The sequence below is a fragment of the Eleginops maclovinus genome, chromosome 21 (genome assembly GCF_036324505.1).
Source record: "Eleginops maclovinus isolate JMC-PN-2008 ecotype Puerto Natales chromosome 21, JC_Emac_rtc_rv5, whole genome shotgun sequence".
Lineage (NCBI taxonomy): Eukaryota > Metazoa > Chordata > Actinopteri > Perciformes > Eleginopidae > Eleginops > Eleginops maclovinus.
Window position 1 is genome coordinate 1,288,764 of NC_086369.1, and position 20,198 is coordinate 1,308,961.

The 20,198-nt window shown below is 44.3% G+C and overlaps 2 protein-coding genes across 3 annotated transcripts; one reads left to right on the forward strand and one right to left on the reverse strand.

Moving 5' to 3' along the window:
- The first annotated feature begins 104 nt into the window (after positions 1-104).
- Positions 105-7,976, forward strand: pcolce2b (procollagen C-endopeptidase enhancer 2b). Of its 2 annotated transcripts, XM_063873951.1 has the most exons (10): positions 105-120; positions 824-1,059; positions 1,234-1,342; positions 2,028-2,283; positions 3,261-3,385; positions 3,724-3,860; positions 3,943-4,106; positions 4,857-4,940; positions 6,541-6,708; positions 7,005-7,976. In XM_063873951.1, the coding sequence occupies exons 2-10, from the start codon at positions 938-940 to the stop codon at positions 7,133-7,135; spliced, it is 1,296 nt and encodes a 431-aa protein (XP_063730021.1). In that variant the 5' UTR covers positions 105-120; positions 824-937; the 3' UTR covers positions 7,136-7,976. The 2 variants fall into 2 exon arrangements, with proteins under 2 accessions (XP_063730021.1, XP_063730020.1); XM_063873950.1 differs by lacking the exon at positions 105-120 and having other exon boundaries at positions 810-1,059.
- Positions 7,916-19,792, reverse strand: trpc1 (transient receptor potential cation channel, subfamily C, member 1). The gene is made up of 13 exons (XM_063873948.1): positions 18,448-19,792; positions 17,586-17,740; positions 17,390-17,491; positions 17,097-17,299; positions 16,264-16,395; positions 15,903-16,098; positions 15,038-15,374; positions 13,157-13,296; positions 12,351-12,500; positions 9,382-9,566; positions 9,092-9,293; positions 8,781-8,975; positions 7,916-8,681 (listed from the first exon to the last, which is right to left on the reverse strand). Exons 1-13 carry the CDS (start codon positions 18,611-18,613, stop codon positions 8,454-8,456), a joined length of 2,391 nt encoding a protein of 796 aa, XP_063730018.1. The 5' UTR covers positions 18,614-19,792; the 3' UTR covers positions 7,916-8,453.
- Between the last annotated feature and the right edge of the window lie 406 nt (positions 19,793-20,198).

Genomic DNA, 20,198 nt, shown 5'->3' on the forward strand with positions numbered 1-20,198 from the left:
GACTGTTTATATTTATACTGATCTTATAATTAACAAAGAAACGTTTATGAAAATGGCAAAAACTTTGAAAGACAGATCTAAATCTGATTGTACATCGGCAACTAAAACTCACATTTTAAGGTTTGTCTCAAAATGTGTTGCTTCTTATACGCATAACATTAATGCATACTGCTATGTTAAATGTTAGCAGGCATGTAGGCTAATCAATATATAGGAACAAATATATTGAATTTGAGTTAAAGAAATATACAGTCTATGGTTATAGCACACTATGTAGCTGCTTAGCATATTTGGTCCAGCAGATGGTGCTCTTGCTTTCTATCGCCCTTATTCTATCTCTATATTTCTATAAAGACAACCTGTTATTATTAACACAACTCACAGCCATTGAAACACCTTTGAGTTGCCAAATATTGTCCTAATTTGGGACATGTTTTCGTCACAGCAGCATGTAAGCACATAATGTGAAAATGAAAAAGAGTAGAAAGTAAACATGATTTAACATGTCAAAAGAAGCAAAAAGGGAAATATATACATAAACACAATGAAGGGCCAATTACAGCTAACACAAGTAGGATATTATATTTAAGTGTGCCATAAATGGACACTACAGATGGATGTTTTCCTCTTTGCAGGGCCTGAGGTATGATGTTGGATAGTCTCCACATGTAAGATGCACATTAATCTGAATGCCACTCACTTATGCAGTCAAGTTTATTCATGACACCCCCTTCGAAGTTTTTCGCTCCAGGAGCCATATGAAACTAATGCAGGACCTCCCCCCCAGAGTCTTTAATGTGTGTGTTTCTTTTGGGGAAAGCAGCAGCCTGAGCTCCGTCCCTCCTTTCCCCTGCAGAACAAACGCTATATTCATGTGCTCCGGGCTGCAGTTACTGGATGTCCCTGCAGGAACTCCTGCTTCAGAGCTGCTCTAACAATGCCATTCATGCCACGGGGCGAGCACAGAGCCGGGAACACAACTATGTGGAGAACATGCAGTGTTTTCACCCTGTGGAGTCTACTGTTCCTGACCGTCATCTGTGCGCAGTCTGAGCGGAGGTACACTTCATTTACACTTTCATTTGACAGCTTTATGAGGGTATTAACAGGGGTATTCTGCAGTCCAGAGAGGCAGGACTTATGGCGCATTGAATCTCTTAAATCAACCGCAACCTTCATACGCGTTTATTTATGTGACATGTTTTGAATAAGCAAATGCTTCCCCCTCTTTAGACCAATCTTCACATGCGGTGGAAACATTACAGGAGATTCTGGAGTAATCGGCAGCCAGGGGTATCCAGGAGTTTACCCTCCAAACACCAAGTGTGTGTGGAGGATCACAGTGAGTCTATTTCATATTCATATGCAGTGGTGTGACTAAACATTTACTCAAGTACTATTTTGAGGTATTTCCATTTTATGTTTCTTTGTACTGCGCTAGAATTCAGAGGTAAATATTGTACTTTTACTCCACTAAATGTATTTAATACCTTGATTCACTTTGCATGATAATAAACAATATAATCTCCCTTAAATCAGACTGTAGTTCACCTGCAGTAAATCCAGCAGTTACCCTGCAGTATACAAAGCCATTCAAACTAGCTGCACCTTTACCAGCTCTGAGAACACTTTAATGATCAATCATTATAAAACATATCAGAGATATAATTCTGAAATGGACCAATCAGACAATGACTACTTTTACTGTCGCTACTTTAAGTACATTTAGAGGAGAGTACTTTCTACTTTCACTGGAGGAACATTTAGAATACTTTTACTGTGACAGAGTATTCCTACACTCTGGTACTTCTACTTTACTCAAGTACAAGACCTGAGTACTTCTACTTTAACTCAAGTACAAGACCTGAGTACTTCTACTTTACTCAAGTACAAGACCTGAGTACTTCTACTTTACTCAAGTACAAGATCTGAGTACTTCTACTTTCAGCATACAGGGTGAGGCATGCACCTATTCTGACATTTTACTGCTCTCTGTAATAAAGCTAATTAGTGGAATTCCCACCCAGGTGCCTGAGGGAAGGGTGGTGGTCCTGTCCTTTCGCTTCATCGACCTGGAGAGTGACAACCTGTGCCGCTACGACTATGTGGATGTTTACAGCGGCCATGTCAGCGGGCAGAGGCTCGGGCGCTTCTGTGGGACGTTCAAACCGGGAGCCCTGGTTTCCACTGGCAACAAGATGCTCCTGCAGATGGTATCTGATGCCAACACAGCGGGGAGTGGCTTCCTGGCTGTCTTCTCTGCTGCCCACCCACATGAGAGAGGTAAAAAATGCAAACATGGCATGAGGAGGAAGAGTTTCTGCATGCTTTCCTACACATATGTGCCAACTTGCAGCTGTGCAGAGAATATCTTGTGGCCAGCCGAGCATGTAATGCAGACACACGTGGGTCTCAGGCATGACTTCACTCCATAAAGGATTCTAATACTGGCCTGGGAGTGTGTCTGTGTTGGCACGGGGTCAGTCTTTAAAAAGCAAATTAACAAGGCTGTAAAACACGAGTTGTTTTAGTGAGGTCATTGGCACCACAATACCCAGACAGAAAATGCCCTTGCAGACACATAGTAAAACAAAAGGAGATGTAGTTTGTCTTTTCAGTAAAGAAACTGACCTTTAGGGGTCTCAGGAACAAGGCTATGGGTTCACAGTTCCAGCATGTGGACAAAAAGGGAGGAACACCCTACCACTTCTCACAGTGTGATGTGGAATTTCTCACTGACATATTTCAGACTGTTCAAGTCACTTAGAGCCTCTTCCTCTCTGCAGGTTTGCCTGGTCACCTCTTCTGTTTTCGTGGAATTGTAATTGCTGCTTCTTCATGTCCCTGAGGAGCTAACAGCTGTAATGGACACTCTAGTAAAGCAGCCGGCCTGTCTCTCACAAAGAGGATGGTGGCAGATAGACGGTCTGTTAGCGCTGTAGAGCAAACAATGTCTATTTTTGTCACTGTGCAAGATTGTACTGGACATGTTGGAAAGGAAACATCAATCTAAGTGTATGTTACAGAACACAAAGGGATTCAGTTCTTTAAATGTCTCAACGACCTTTGAACAGAGGATTTTCGGATCCTTGAGGACATTTGGAAGCACGCCGTGTTCTCTTAACTCTTCACGGCACAGGAGTATTACGTTTTAAGGGTGCACATAATAAGAAAAAGCCATGAAAGTGCCTATTATTGTAGATCTGGATCATTCCCTTTTGTAGTTTATCCAGGATGTAATTTCCATCATTGCTCCACAGGTGAGCAGTACTGTGGAGGCAGATTGGACAAACCCACCGGGAGTTTCAAAACACCAAACTGGCCAGAGAAGGATTACCCGGCAGGTGTCACCTGCGCCTGGCACATAGTGGCACCAAAGAACCAGGTCAGAGTGCTCAAAATGTATTCTATATTAAGGAAATGTAATGTGTAAAGGAAGAAAACAAGCTAAGCAAACTAAGCTCTAGCAAAACATCCCCAAGGAAGAAGATTGCATGGAATAAAATCAGTAATATCTCTAGCTCTCTTTGATGAGTGGTTAAGGAGTCCAATGCTGTATAAGGGGAGCAGTCTTTTAGTCAAATGTGTAATGGGTGTGGAACAAGACTACATCCCCCCTCAAATACTAGGCTACCCTTTAATCAAACAGCGTATCCTGTTCCTCCATTACCTGCCTGTGCTCCATGAAAGACGATTTTCTCTGTGGTTTATCTCCTGCTGCAGATCATTGAAGTCAAGTTTGAGAAGTTTGATGTGGAGAGAGATAACTACTGCCGCTACGACCACGTCTCCATATTCAACGGGGCGGAAATCAACGACGCCAAGAGGATTGGGAAATACTGCGGAGACAGCCCCCCAGCGTAGGTGATTCTGCTTTCATTTCCACCTCAATATCCCTCCCATCTTTGCCTCCCAGTTTACAGTGAGTCTGCTTGTCTGCAGGCCAGTTTTGTCAGACGGGAACCAGCTGCTCATTCAGTTCCTGTCAGACCTCAGTCTAACCGCAGACGGCTTCATTGGACACTACAAGTTCAGACCAAAGAAATTCATCACCACCACGATACCACCCACCACTACCATGCAGCCAGTCACCACCAGGCCCATACGTAGGTATCAACTTTCCTCCAATCAAATCCCCCAGAGGTCTGCAAGCGTCTGTCTTTGTAGATATGAGGAATACTGGCTGACTGTTCTACTGGATTGTCTTCTTCAGTGATGAGGAAAAACTGCAATCTGCTCCTGGTAGCAGATATGGAAAAGACAAACAATGAAGTAGAGTAAAGAGCCTTCCAAATAAAAGCATAACAAAGAGGTCCTATTATGTGCAAACACCTTTAAAAATGTGCTTCTCTTGTGTACATAACACACATTTATACAGAGTGTGAGCATGTGTCCGTAATCACAGCCCATTTTCATACTCAAACTCACATTCCCACACAATCCTCGTTTTTCCCTCAGTCCAGCCAGGCTGTTTTGGCGCCTCCCTGCCATGATGTCATACTGTAACGGAGCTCTCTGGTTGGCCTATCCTTCCCTTACTTTATTCCCTCCCCGGGAAGAATAATATTTAGACAGTCACCTTGAATGTTCCTCGACTCTATATGGAATCTTTACCATCCCTAAATCAGAAAAACAGATGTTAGCTTTCACATTATCTCGCTGTTTTACACAGAGCACATTGTTTCTGAGGCTGACAGCCATTCAACCAACGGCAACTTAAATAAATGTTATTGTGTGTGTGTGTGTGTGTGTGTGTGTGTGTGTGTGTGTGTGTGTGTGTGTGTGTGTGTGTGTGTGTGTGTGTGTGTGTGTGTGTGTGTGTGTGTGTGTGTGTGTGTGTGTGTGTGTGTCCACAGCTCTGAAGTACTCTGCAGCTCTATGCCAGCAGAAGTGCAAAAGACGAGGAACACTTGAGAGTAATTACTGCTCCAGCAATTTTGGTAAGAACTTCATTGCAATTTATTTAAACCACAGTTGCTCCTTCTCTCGTGTCATTATTGAATATATCTTTTGGTACGTAGATAATTATCCCTAGAAGTATGATTGTATGTCAGACAAATCTCCTCTGACAAGCCGTTTACAGTCCTGATCATGTCACTATCTTTGCTCCTCTGATTTCTCGCTGTGCATCTCAAAGACGCCCCTTGATAGTGTGTCAGGAAGGAGTATACAGTAGGACACAGTTACCTCCAGTGTAAACACACAAACACACACACACACACACACACACACACACACACACACACACACACACACACACACACACACACACACACACACACACACACACACACACACACACACACACACACACACACACACACACACACACACACACACACACTGACTGTAGGTAAACTGTTGATAAATGAGCGTGTTGATTCAGGCTACCCTGATGTTTTCCTCTCTGGGGTGTTTACCACATGTGTTGGATGGCATTTCAAAGAGTTGGTGCATGTGGAAAAAAGCCTCCTGTCTAATGTGGTGGCAACTATCTGTTACGTCACAGTCTAAAGAAGTGGCGAGACAGGAAATAGTTTGTCTAAATAAAGCCATAAATGTCTCTCGTCTTTCCTCTGATGATGCATCACATAAAGCAGTTCACTTGTTTATGTAACAGCAGCAGGCAGGATTACTGAAACAGCCATTCCTCTGGCTATCCTCATGCCTGTCAGGAAATGAAACAGTGAAGACATATTGGTACCATCAGTGTCCTGTTCATAAACCGAGTCACGCACAGGAATAGATAACTGGTAGATGGTTGCTATTCTGTATTCCTGCAGGTTAGATAACTATCAAATGTTTGCCAGGTAAAGCAAGCCCCAGTGCTATCTGTGTTCTCTCTTGCATAACGCAGGGACCTCAGATCCACAACATATTTAAGCTGTCAAACACACATCTCACTATCACATATTTAACCTGGCCTTGTCCCACACAGGGCCGTTTACTGGAACCACTTATCGCTGAACGTTTGAAAATGACTGTGAATTATAGCTTTGTTTTTCTTCCTTAAACTTCTGAGAAGGAGTTGGTAGCTCCTGAAGATGGAGTCATAAAAAGGTCAAAAACCTGGAAAAAATACCAGACACAACAGACTAAAAGTAGTAGAACTAACTCCTGACAAAACAGTATTCTACTAACATCCATTTAGTTTGTGACATTCTGACAAAAGTAATCAGCTAAATGTTGTGCTATCAGCAGACGTGCTAAATGACATGGTGATCATGGTAAACATTAGCCTATATTTATTCATTCCTGTCTTATTCTCTTATGATCGTCCTGACTGGACCTCATATAGTTCACTGTTGCTTTTTACTTAATAAATACCACATCCCTGATATCAGCTTTTTTAGCATTTTCATTGTGAGCATGCTAACTTCCTAACGTTAGCATTTAGCTCCTAGCACCAACAACTCATTGTAATGCTGCTGTATCACTGGCATCACCGGCACATATATTGTCTTTTTAAGCAGATTTTATACCCTTTGTTGTATGTACTGTGTATGTATGTTTCTTGAACTTTGTGTGTGTCTATGGCAGTGATAACCGGGACTGTCATTACTGCGGTGATGAGAGGAGGAAGTATGTACGCCACCGTCTCCATCATCAACGTGTACAAAGAAGGCAGTCTGGCCATCCAGCAGGCGGGAAAGACCATGAGCACCAAGATCATCATCCTGTGCAAGAAGTGTCCGTTTATCAGGAGAGGTGAGTCCACAGAGGGATGGTAAAGTAAAAAAGGGTCATAATCAAGTTCCTACTTTACTGTTTTGATTAACCTACGGCTCTGAGTTTGCCTCCTTTGCTGTCGATAAAGCTCCCCCTCAAGTGTAAGGTGAGCGGCAGAACTCACTGTTCAAACAGTCAGAACATTAAATATGTTTATATGGCATATAAACATATGGTATACAGCCCTGCCTGGAGGAGAATCTCATATCTGGCCTCCCTGAATGTCTCTGCCGTTCCGCCACTGCATTCAGGTTTTCTGTGTGTGACCCTACCAGGCTTGAACTACGTCTTCATGGGCCAGGTGGACGAGGACGGCAAGGGGAAGATCGCCCCGCAGCACTTTGTCATGGCGTTCAAGACCAAGAACCAGAAAGCGCTCAACCTCCTGAAGACCAAGCGGTGCTGAGATGCAGTAGCGCCGAGGATCTCCGCTGCCTGAGGATGGAAACCATTAGGACAGAAAATGATTTCCATCTTAACACTTAAAAAGTATGTTTCATTCAAATAGGGGCATTTTAGTTCTGGTTTTTGGCTGAGAGTTGCATGATTTCAGGATAAACAGGAACACATTAAGTACTTCCAATCTGTCTTCTATTAACTACACCATTCAGTTCATCTGTTTTACAATTTGCATTCGGCAACTAGAAGTTTCTGTTCCTTTCCACGGCCAAGTCTCACTTCTAGTCGCATTCCTGTCATACCCCTAGCAGGGGTTACAGCTAGTGAAAGGAGCTCAGAGTAGGAATAGTTTAGCAGATCACATGTTTTACAAATCAAATCTCAAAATGTCTGTTTCTACTTCTGGTCGGACGTCCTATCCTACTTTCCAGTTTCCCCTTAAAGCTGTGGGGAGTAATGTGAATAGACAGTGGGATTTATAATTGAGTATGCATCAAACAAATAGTCTTTCACACGCCTGATTTATATCCATTCCTAGTTTCAATCACACCTGCAGTCTGTGTTCATCTGCAATGGGCACCAGTAGGACGTTTTTCAAAGGGGCGATGAATAAAAAGTGCAATATTTAATATATTAAATGCTGGTTTGATGTGCAACAAACAAGGACCTTCCTAGCTAAAGCTCTTTTTCTTTTAACGTGTTTACAGAAACAAAGCACCGCGATCAGCGTTAGTGTTGAAAGGCAAAGTGTGGAATGAAATGAGAAATATTTTCATATGAAAACGTCTGTGAATATTATTTATATTTTATTGTTTTCATCGTCCCAAATAAAACTCCCTTTGACATGTTCCCTTTGTCCGTCCTTCTTTGTACAAAAAACGTTCAGCTGTAAAACAAACCGTATGTGAACTGGTCTGAGGCAGCTAAACTCCACCAAGCAAGAAAATGGATCAGGTGAAGTGTGTCTCTAAACAGATGACTTTTTTCTGGCTTTCTCTGAGTACCAAAAGCAGCATTTGTATTCATCGAAATCACCTCTTTATGCCGTTCAAGCGTCTTTCTATTTAAAACAATGGCTTCCTTTATTTACAAAAGGTTGAATAGCTGAATAATACATAGGGGCCTGAGTCTGGAGGCTTTGGTGGAGAAGATATATATATTTCTAGTTAAGGTCCAGGTTTAAAAGTCGCCTCTGTGACTCAAAAGAGCAGAGTTTCTTTTTTGCACATGCTCGGGTCACACAGCATCCCAGAAGAACGAGAAGCAGAGGTTTAGTCGAGAGGGAAAGGGGGGAAAGGGGGGAGATAAACATCAAGTCTTTTTCTTTAGCTCCTTGGGTAGAACATAGCGTATTTGGAGGTCCGGAAGCCCAGCAGGTCCCTCATCTCGTTGCGAAACTTGGACAGGTCTTGGCGCAGGTCGTTGAGATTTTCCACCGTGGCCTGGTCTGTGCTCTGCATCTTCTGCCGCGTGGAGGTCAGGTAGCGGTGGACCAGACAGCACATGATCTTCTGGTAGTTCTCATCACGCTTCTGCTTCAGGTTCTTCCACTCCTGGAAGGAAGAGAGACAAAAAAAGGCATTCAAATGAATGATAAAATATTGCACAAACCACTGTTTCCTTTCTGCAAGTCACAGTTTAGTATTCCTTACCTTGAGGCTGTTCTGTCTCTTCACCTTCCCTTTCGACGTGTGTGAACAGATCCACTTACTCATGCTGGTCACCAGGTAGACGACCGTCTTCGGGGAGGGGAGGATGTTGAACGGCGGAGGCATGGTGCACTTGTCATCGAAGTAGCTGAGCCACAGTTTGGCCCTTGCAAACTTCCACTCCTTATCCTCGTGATTCTGCAGAAGAACCACAGGAACATCAAAGAACACATACAGTGTTTATCTTCAGCTTGATATTAGTATTTATGAAGTCTAAACATATTCCCAAATTGACCTCATTGTTTTACACTTACAGCAATTTGCCTGAAGCTCTTGTGCAGCATGGCCACCATCAGCTTGGTCAGCACGATGACCACAACGATGTTGTAGGTGCCGATGATCATGGCGCCCACGAAAGAACGCAGCTCCTCGGTGTAGCTGATCCGGGTCACGAAGAGCGCAACGTGAGCCAGGGAGAAGATGTACCAGAACAGGGCATAGCAGGTCCCCATAAACCTGTGGAAAAACAACACGTTTATTTAGTCTCTCATCCAACATTTTGCACATTCCCCATCGCAGCACAGTACGACAGAGTGTCCCGTACGAGTGGAAGGCATCGTTGCTCTGTTGCTGGCAGAATATGCCCTCGCAGTCCTTCAGCGGATGCTTGTCGGGGTCTTTCTGGTCCTTTCCATACAGCTGGGTAAGTCCGATGGTGAAGGCGAATAACACCAGCAAGAAGAGGCCCAAAAACTTCCCGAACTCCTGCAGCATCTGCCCCATGGAGATCTGGGGAGAGAAGAATATGAGTCTGTTAAACCTGTGAGGTAGGACATTTTATCCCCCATGTTTGTATTTAGCAGCGACCCCCGTAAGGACGGGGAAAAAGCAACACACTCTGCCAGCTGTAGACTCTCAGCCTACCTGTGAGAAGACAGACGAACAAGGAGGAAGCCAAAAAGAGGGTCTCGAAGACAGAGAACGTCCCTTAGGAAAGAGGCTATTTATGAACCAGAGTGGCCTATCTGTTTACTAGGAACCCAGAGATGCTCAGAGCACGCTCGCCCTGGCTAAACAGAACGTAACACACAGCGTCCAATGTGAGGGATGACCGCTGTGGAGGTGACGGCTGACCGGAGTGTTTGCCCTCAAAAACCTCCATCTATTTGGGTGATTCATTCTCTTGTCATGTCTAAATCCCCCCAGTGTGAAGTCTGTGCAGGAGTGAAGGTGTTCCCTGCAGGCTGACAGGTACACTAACTGTACAAACAGAGCGGGAATGCAGCCGGTCAGAAGGAAAATGTTTAATATATAATAATTATTGTTTTGCAAGATGTTCCCAGACCACAGAACTATTCCCAAATTGTTGTAAATCGTTCCCCGTCTGTTTTCTGCAATGCATTGTGGGAAAACAGTCCATTACATTCCTCAGAATAATATTTTGGTGGAATGCAACTGGATCAAGTTGTTATCTGAAACACACTCATGCATGCGTGTGTCATCAGTTATGGGAGCTTAACAGTGTTCCTCAGGGTGAGTCTGGAGCATGAGTGAGCTCATTGTACACACACACACACACACACACACACACACACACACACACACACACACACACACACAGTCACTCTTTCCAACCTCAGCAGGGGGCACTAACCGGTAGAAATGGCCTCTTCTGGGAGGACGGGATCCGAAAAAAATGTGCATTACTGAAAACCACATAGCTCTGAATCACTGTGTGTGGAAATGTGTGTAAGGTGTGTCTGTCATTTCCAAAGCTAATCATTTTTCCATCCTGCCAATCCAGACGGTGATGTCAGAGGGGGAGAGAAAGAACGATGGGGGAGATTGCAGCTGAAAAGCACCCTAGTGTTTCATAAGTCAACCGCAAACAGCACTTGACTTAATAACAGGAAGGCATCCGTGCAAAAAGAGCGACCTGCAAATGTGAAGACTGCTTTATGTAATGAAATCACACAGAGAGGGGACAGGAAACGCTGCCAGCTGAAAGGCAGGAGTTGGCTGGACGTGGAGTCTTTCTGCCAGCTGGCTTGATGCGATAAGAAGGGACACCTATGATGGTTGTTGGAAGCCTTAGTAGAGAATATTTAAACCAGATTTGGGCGTGTTCAGGACAGGGGGGAAATAACAGGACACACAATAGTTTTTGACTGAAATCCCTCAGCAAAAGAAGACAATGCACAAACAGATGATTTATAATGAACATAAAGGACGCTTTGCAGTTAATTATGTAGTATTTGACAAGCTGGGGATAGTTAACTATTGTGAAAGGAACAAGATATGCAAAACATATGACGTGCATGTTCACACTCATGGATGCACTTTTGCAAAATGATGCAATACGAGGGACAGCTAAACCACAGGAATGCCTGATGTGCTATTGTCAGATTAAATGTGCTGTTTACAAATTGGGTTTATTTTGCACAACTGTGAAACTATAGCTAAACACCACAAAGCCCCTCTGACACCCCTATGTGCCTACAGCCATCAGGCAGCGAAACAAAGGCTTATAAACTCATAAAAAGCTGCTCTGTAGTTTCAGAATCACTTTAAATGATTTGTAGTTTTGTCTCCACATTATTCCTCTGATGAAGATGCATTTTTCAGATTCAATCTGCCTTGCTTTGCACACTTCAGACACTAAGTTAAAATGTGTATGGATGCAACTGACTATTACATTACATTTAGCTGCAGCTTCCATCCAAAGCGACCTGAAATAAGTGCAATGAACCATAGAGATACAAACTATTCACTTCAAATAAACCAAAGTGTGGTGCATTACTTTCAAAAGTGCTAAATTGGTGAGTTTTCAGTATGCAATGAAAGTTGTGTGGACTTTCTTTTGTCTTGATATCAATGGGGAACTTATTCCACCGTTTTGGAAGCAGGGTTGCAAACAGGTGTGTCTTTGTCGAGGAGCACCTGAGTCCAATCACTATACTCTACCCCTTAATTCCCCTGCACCCAGCATTGCAGCTGGACGGTAGTGGATCAAACTTACCAGAATTGTGATAGAAATACATTTAGGAGCCAATGAGAATGTGTTGTGGGTGTAAAGAGCCGGCTCCTCCAGCTTCAGGAATCAGTTATGTGAGAACTGAAGGCTCTCCTCGATAGAAACGACGATAGCTGAGATGCATATGGTGAGTGAAGCTGCAGACTTTGTGATGTTCAGTTTATTATGAGTGCATTATTATGTTCATCGGGCTTATACTTAATGCTCATTATGATGGTTATGATACCGCTGAGCACAGCTGGTGCGATGTTTAGTGTGGGCTTATCCTTGAGTGTTCACACTTCACTGAGACAGGAACAGAGTGGGTGGTGTGTGTGCTATGATGGGGTTAGAGAGAATGATGGAGAGAGAAGGAAGGCAGTTTCATAATCATTACCTCCGTGTCCGGTTGGTTTGTTTGTCAGCAGGATCACAGTGAAGCTACTTTCCAGATTTTCATGAATCCCAAATTACAGGGCGTCACACACATCCCATGAGTGAATTATGATCAAACCAGCACAGAATCTTGTGTTCAGTGGGTGTCACCACCGCTCTCCTACCTGTAGCGGCCCCAGTATGGAGCTGGTGGTGTACATGAAGAAGAGCCGCAGGTAACTGAGGATGTTGGCAAAGGCGAACAGGCCCTCGGCCACCAGGATGGGATGGAAGGCGTCCCAGTTCTTCCTATCCGTGTCCTCCACTTTCTTGAACTGAGGAGGAAGCAAACACATTCAGACCCACACTGCCGACTAAATTGGATGTGCTAACTAGCTGTTGCTAATCACACCTGATTCAGTGAGTCCTAATGATTGCTCTGTTTAGAAACTTGAGCAGAGTGGTTTCAAAAGGCGTTGACACAGTATGGGAATAACCGTAAACATCATGATTGACAGTTAAACAGAGAAATGATGCTAGTTTGACTGAGCTAATTTACACACTTGCTAATTGTAAAGAGTGAATAATACTAAGCCTGAAAAATATACAAATTCAGTGCCACTATTTTCTCTGTCTAGTGAAGGTTAGCCTAGCTTAGCACAAAGACTGAAAACAGATGGAAGCAGCTAGCCTAAAGCTACAACTTTGTTTCCTTCAGTTTATTGTGTAGATTAAACAAATGAAATATGATTAATAAGTGTTGATGATTAGAATAGTCAGGCTATCTGTTTCCCCCATCATTACTTCACAGTTGAGCTAAACACCTAGCGCTTGCTGACAGACAGACATGAGATTATTAACTCTCTTCTCCTCTAACAATTAAACAGAAAAGCCATAAAACTAATTATTGAGAAGTTAACAGACTTTCTGACTCCAGTGTGTAATAGCTATCCTGTTCTAGATGTCACATGTGTGCGTGACGTGCATGTACCTTGCTATGAGCAACTATTTTGAGGGCAAAGGTGGCGAGGTAAAGGGAGTTCATCACGAAGCTCAGCTGGTTTCTAGACTCTTCCAGAAAGTCCTCCAGCCCTTGATACCACAACCGCTTCACATCCGACCACACCATCCCTGCGGGGGGAGAGCAGAAATTCCCCGTTATCACACACACACACACACACACACACACACACACACACACACACACACACACACACACACACACACACACACACACACACACACACACACACACACACACACACACACACACACACATAAGGGCCTGTCGTCACCGAACATGCTTCAACCACAAGTCATCTCGCAGTGGGAGCCCAGGGGAAACAGGAATGTATGAGAGTAAAAATGTGGAATTTAATAAGGGTGTCTGTCCGAGTGTAATTTCATAAACTCTTAATGTACAGTGGGGATAATTAAATTAGCACTCTGGCTGCAAGGCGAGGCATCGTGACACACACTTTCTGAAAAGATTACATTGATTATTGGTTAGGGTAAAAAAATGGGAGGGTTTTGCACAAATCCCTTTAGCTTTTGTTTCAGATTTGTGATTTTTTTTTACATTTCTTGGGTTTTGAGGATGAATTTCACTATGGAATGATTGGATTTGTACACACACTCGATGAGATACAATGACACACACACAGCCCACAGTCTCAGCATCTGATTTCCCCATTAATGTGAGGCATCTGGCTCCGGGGAATAGCGGGAGAAAGATGAGAAGCGGGAGAGGAGGGGGCTGGCGTGGGAGAAAGAGAGAACAATATGAAAATGGAAAGCTGCTGTGCGACTTGTCAGTGCCATCTGTAGACGTGTAATAGCTCCCTTTCACACCCTGCTAACATTTGCATTTGATTTGTAAATCATTAGAAGTCTCATCCTTGTAGTCTAAACTCCTCTCGGGTGTTTTGCTGAGGCTGCAGAGAGCCTGGGGCGTTAAATCTGCACCACTGCACCACGTCTTTGCAGTGTTTTGCAATGAGGGGAGGATGCTGCTATTTAAATGGATCCTTGATGTTGCTCAGTGCAGTACTTAAGGAATACTTCCCCCTCTAGTGGGCTATCTTAACCCAAGGAAAAGGCCGTTACACTGCTCTAATGACTCAGCTACTGATCGCACTGCTGCAATATACAGAATAAATCACAAGTTGCACCACAAACATACACAGAGCGTTGAGTAATAGAAGTCAATGCATATATATAACCTCTCAGGTGCCGTTATTGGGATGATTTATCTGCACGATGAAACCTGGAACAAGGAGATGCTTTGTGTACGATGCAGCAGCCATGATAGAGAAGCTGAGAAGGCAGGGCCATTAGGGCGATTAAATGATCATGCTAATGGTTTCTTGGCAGAGGAGGAAGGTAGAGATGCTCTTCCCCAGAGGAGAGTCGTTTTCTAACTGTCACTACCCAGCCTCATCAGAAATATTGCTCATGTGCATGTACATGTTTACATGTCCAGCACTAAGAGACGACCACAGGGGAGCTGGAAGAAGCTTTCCCTTTTTCTATAGAGCTCAATTAGAAGAAGGACTGACAGATTTAATCCAGTCAGGCCCGGCTTTCTGTCGTTTAGTATAGAAACAGCTGTTTGTCATGTTCCGCCTAATAGGATTACAGATACAGGATGCTGGACTTTAGCCAGGCCATAACAGGACTCCCTCATTTTCACTACACCCAACATGGTTATTGTGTTAAATCCTGGTGTGTGAGATTGAATCCTCATGCTATTCTTAGTCCTATGGTATCTGTTATGAGATGAGTCATTATTCTATTATAGAAATAAGCCCGCTGAGCACTTAAATGCACATTATGATTGCAACATACATGATAGTGGGAGTAGAAAGCTGACCTATGATCCAGAGGATGAGCAGGAAGTCTATCATCTCCAGCGCAGGGCCCATAGTGTTCTTCTTGTCCTCGTTGTAGACCAGCGAGTAGAGGTTGAGCAGCAGCAGGAAGGAGAAGTACGAGGCGCTGTGGATGATGAACTTGACGAAGGGCGTGTGGATGATCTGGCCGACGCGGGAGCGCGGCACCAGCAGGTAGCAGACGGAGAGCAGCGGCCACAGCATGGCCACGCTCAGCACCGTGGCCATCTTCAGACAGGTGTGTTTGCGCCGGTAGCTGGCCGTCTCTCCAAACCAGACGGTGTTGAGGAACTGCTGACAGTTGGACTGAGCCACAAACTGTGAAGAAGGGAGGGGAGGTGTCAGTGTGAGGAGAGAGTGAGCAATCACAGACTTGTTCTGTTCATTTTCAGGTCTATATTAGTATTTAGTCTCTCCTGGGACATGTCTCCATGCTTTAATGCTCAAGAAGCTCTTTATGTTTCTCATACTGCCTGTGCTGCAGCACCTCTTTTCACCCTCTGTCTGAAACCAGAGAATAGTAGGCCAAAGACAGGACAATAAACAGAGTAAACCGCACACTTGGCTCGGTTTGATGGTAACATAATCCGTCTTCCAGCACATTTTAAAGTGAGGCTCATATAAACATCTCCCCCTGTGATAAAAACCACAAACGATAAAACAAAAGATAGTTCTTTCATCATAAGAAGAACATTATCATTGTTTTTCTCTGGCAGGATATGAGTGGAGCTTGCTGTGATCTATGAGTGTCACACAGAGCTGTACATTTCCCAGAAGTCTCAAGTGCTCTATCCTGTCCAGCTCATATTTTTCAAAAGACAGGATGTGCTGTACCAGATGCCTCACCTCTTTTTGGTTGTACTTGATGGCGAGCTTGAGTCGACCGAGGTTCATTCTTTCCTCCAGTAAGCCCCTCTTGTCGACCTGATCCTCGTTGGACGTGTGGTTGAGAATAACTTCGAGCTCTCGAGAATTTCGAGCCTGGGCCAGCAGATCCTTGGCAAACATCTTACACTGCTTTGCCAGTTCCTCATAATCATTCCTGGAGCAGCACAAAGAGAAAGATACATGAAGGATTATAAATCTTATGCTATAAAATAATGACTGCATGTATGCATGCATGTTTCAGAGGCAATGTTCTAGTCATTATGTGCAGGGCAATCAGTCAAACATGCACTGACATGATGTACAGGTGTGCAGCTCATACCTGAACTCCACTTCAACCAGGCTGAGCTCCCGGAGGTCCGCACTCAGCTCAAAGGCCCTGAGAATGGGGTCTTCTTCAGTCAGCATGATCAGAGAGGGGCTGGCCAGGCAGCGATAGATGTCCAGACGAAACCTGGCAAACGTGGCGATGAAAAGAAAGACGTGTGAGGAGAGAAACAGAGGTACATTGATGAGGAAAAAAGACATCTAGTCACAGTCATGTTGCTGTTCATTTGTACCTGCTATGTTGTTTACCAGCCAAACTGCAGACTGATTCATTTAGCTGAGTGTGTGGGAAGCTACACTGCCCTGCAGAGAACACATCGCCTGCAGAAACATCAGCAGAACTCCTATTCTTCCCCAGAGGAAATACTGTTTCTCTGTGCTGTTGGTAGTGGTGGTTTATATTCCAGTGTAAAAACCATTTGAAGTACTTAAATATAACATGATTACTCTCCACGGCCAGATTAAGTAAAGCCAGGCGATAACAAAGACCATTGAGAGTCCTCTGTGGGACAAAGGGAGCACTGTAAGCGCTCGTGGTGCTGTAATAAAGATGAAAGCATGCACACGACTCAATGCCTACCATGCTAAATCATTTCTTCCTTTCCAGATGACATTCCCCAGCTGATGCTATCATCAAAACAAGGCGCCGTGCTGTTAAAACTTTCCTGACAGACCAATTGAAACATTGCTGTTTCAGCCCGTACATGCCAGAGCAAGGGCCAAAACAAATCACTGCTTGGAATAACACAGGCGTCATCTCGGAGACAAAACTGATGTCTACCATGCACCTTGCTTTGGTCAGGGGGAAGAAGCACGTATACTCTGTACCTGGAGTGGCGTAAGCTGTCCTTCTTGTTCTTGGCGTTGCAGAGCGTGCACTCGCAGCCGACAGCGTGTGGCCGGGGCAGCGAGATGTCCTGTTTCAGCAGCATGGTCAGGATCTCGTAGTTGTTCCTGTGGGCCGCTAGGATGACTGGAGCCACGTCCATGGTGGTGGAGTACTCTGGGTTCTGAATCCTCTGCATCAGTTTCTAAAAGAAAGATAGGAAACATGTGGATGCATAGCTGAAATCAAGTGCAGAAAAGGGAGGATTCATGAGTTGCAAGGAGAGGAGACTCACAGCAATGGAGGGCTTGGAGGATCTCCTCGGCCTGTGGTTGAGGAGGATGTCCACGGCTCCCACCACCTCAGAGTCTATAGCCACCAGCAGGGCATCTGTCGCCTACAGGAACACACATTTGTGAAGCTAAAGAACCCTACAGCAGCAGTAAAAAGGGATTTTCTTTAGTGCATGCATTGTTTTTACGTGTGTTTACCTGGCAGCCATGTTCCAGGAGAAGCTGCAGGATGTCTAGATTCTCGTTCTCGATGGTGATGGTGACGGCATCCCGGCCCAGGACGTCCACGCAGTTCAGGTTGAGCTCACCGTGCCGGTTCTCTTCCAGCAGCTTCTTCACCATGTAGTAGTCGCCTGAGAGGCAGGGCGAAGACAAAGCACCCTGAACGAGGGGAATGCACTTCCATCCATAAGAGCTGTGAAGTATTATGTGCCCTATGGCGGCAAACACACACAGCTTCTGTCATCAGGCTCACGCAGCAGGCTCAGCTCCAGCAGGACGCTCACGTGTAACAATAACATCTCCCTCAAAGGACTCTTTCGGAGCCATGTTTAGAGAGGCTTTATATGGTCACAGGGGCCTGGAAAGCTAACCCTGCCTGTGCAATGTTCAGCACTTATCAATGAAAGATCCTCCTCCCATCTGAGGAGAATACACATAGCCTATATTTAGTATATTTGCATTAATTCTCCCTGTAAGAGCAGTGCAAGAAAGTCAGGAAACACAGGAGAGACACTTTGTTAAAAGCAGAACAATATATCCAAACCCCAGTGGGCTCACTTCCACAGTGGGCAGCATGTAGGCAGCTGTGAGAGGTATTCACTGTGAAATATGTGGTTTGCTGCGTGCATCAATGAGCCTGCAGGAAAATCTGTTAGTCATGATGTACTCCACCAGCCAGCTGATGGCACATTTCCTCTTTTACTTATATTATTTAATCCGTTTCTAAAGCCATCAACAACGAAAAGCACTGAATTCCACCACTAAGATGCATTTAGACTGTTAATAAATATGGATTTTGGTTGCCTTTATTGGATTAAATAAGCAAATAACAACAGACCTTTCTCGCATGCCAGCAGGAAGAGCTTCTCATCCAGCGTCGTTTCCTCCTTCACCTCTCTCACGTCTTTCAAGGCCAGAAATTTATCCGGAGAGGAAGCGTCCGTACCCTGGTACAGAGCTGCCATAACGACGGAGAGCGAGTACGGGCAAACACTGATGTGCATCCCACTAGAAACCAGCGACCATTACACAAGAAAGCCTGTCATAAGGGCTGACATGAGAGGTGGTAGTGTTGCGCAGCAGAGGCTTTAACGCGTCGTCATGAGGCTAAATGGATTTCATCAAGTGTTGTTGTTTCCGTCGCATCTCTGCTGATCCTTCACACGCGTCTGTCGGGTTGAAATGTCCCCTTCCTTCCGTCGTTTTGTCTTCAAACTCCGGGATTAAACATGCAGGCGGTCGGATAAAAGCTCCCAGGCTGTGTTTACATGCACCATCTTCTGGCATCGCAGGATCCCTGAGATCTTTGTGGTCCTGATGCTGCTGCTCAGGCTGCTACTGCGCATGTTTCCTCCTCCACCTGCTCTTTCACTTCGCAGGCGCAAAGCTGCTGTGCCTCAGAATTACGTAAAAGGGCACTTGAGTGCAGCCTTGTACTGACTATCTGTGTGTGTGTGTGTGTGTGTGTGTGTGTGTGTGTGTGTGTGTGTGTGTGTGTGTCACAACACATCCGGAGACACTGTTCTTTAGAGCCTAGCTACTGCCAAAATACGGTGTGCACATTCTTGCGAGTTAAACAGAATACATGCAGATAAGATTTGGGATGATATCATGCTCTAAAAACACTGACCAGGATACCTGTATGTATATTTGTATAGCATAAACACTTAGCTGTTTAAAACATATACATAAGTTAGGACATGTGATCATTAGATGTGAGAAAAGCCTTTAGCAGGATTGTATGTGCCTCTTGGTGCAGATCTGTATCGATGTGCTCGGACATGCATGGCTGAAATTTGATTGCATATGGAACATTTACAGAGGGAGACAGACATGTAGGTCTGTGTAATATCAGTGGGAGATACACACAGCTTTCTTCCTGGAGCTTCTGATCTTGTGCATGTGTTTACGTCTTTAAAGAGGACATATTAGCTCATTTTCGGGACCTTATATGTCTAGTGTCTCCACTGGGACATGTCTCCGTGCTCTAATGTTCAGAAAGCTCTTTATGTTTCTCATACTGCCTGTGCTGCAGCACCTCTTTCACCCTCTGTGTGTGGGAGATAAACTCCCTCTGGAGGGAACGAAGGGATTTTAGCCGTTGCAGACCATTTACATGCACAGATAGCCACTACAGGGAAGGGAGAAAATAGGGCCTTTTTTATTAATCACTTATGTTTTACTTACTGTCCTCTCCCCTTTCACCTGAAAAAGCCACCATTATAAATGTATTACGAGTGCTGCAAGAAAAGCTAAGCTATTATAATTTGCAGCATCCCAGAAAGACACTTAATTAATCAGACTGAAATAAATAAGAAAGCAACAAACATCATGTACAATAGGGTACATGCTTTTCCTTTAAGCTTTTATGAAGACAAAGGTACAATCTAACGGTCACCTCTATAACTACAGAAACTGCTATTCAATATTCCCAAAGGGCTTTAATTGGACTTACTGTTAATAGGCTGATCATTAACATACATGATGTAATTGTAAATGTGAGAAACGTGCTGTTGTGTCATCATTATTATTTGTTAGGCCTGTTTTCAGTCTGCTTCTTTGTCTCGTTTGGAAACACGACTCTCCAGC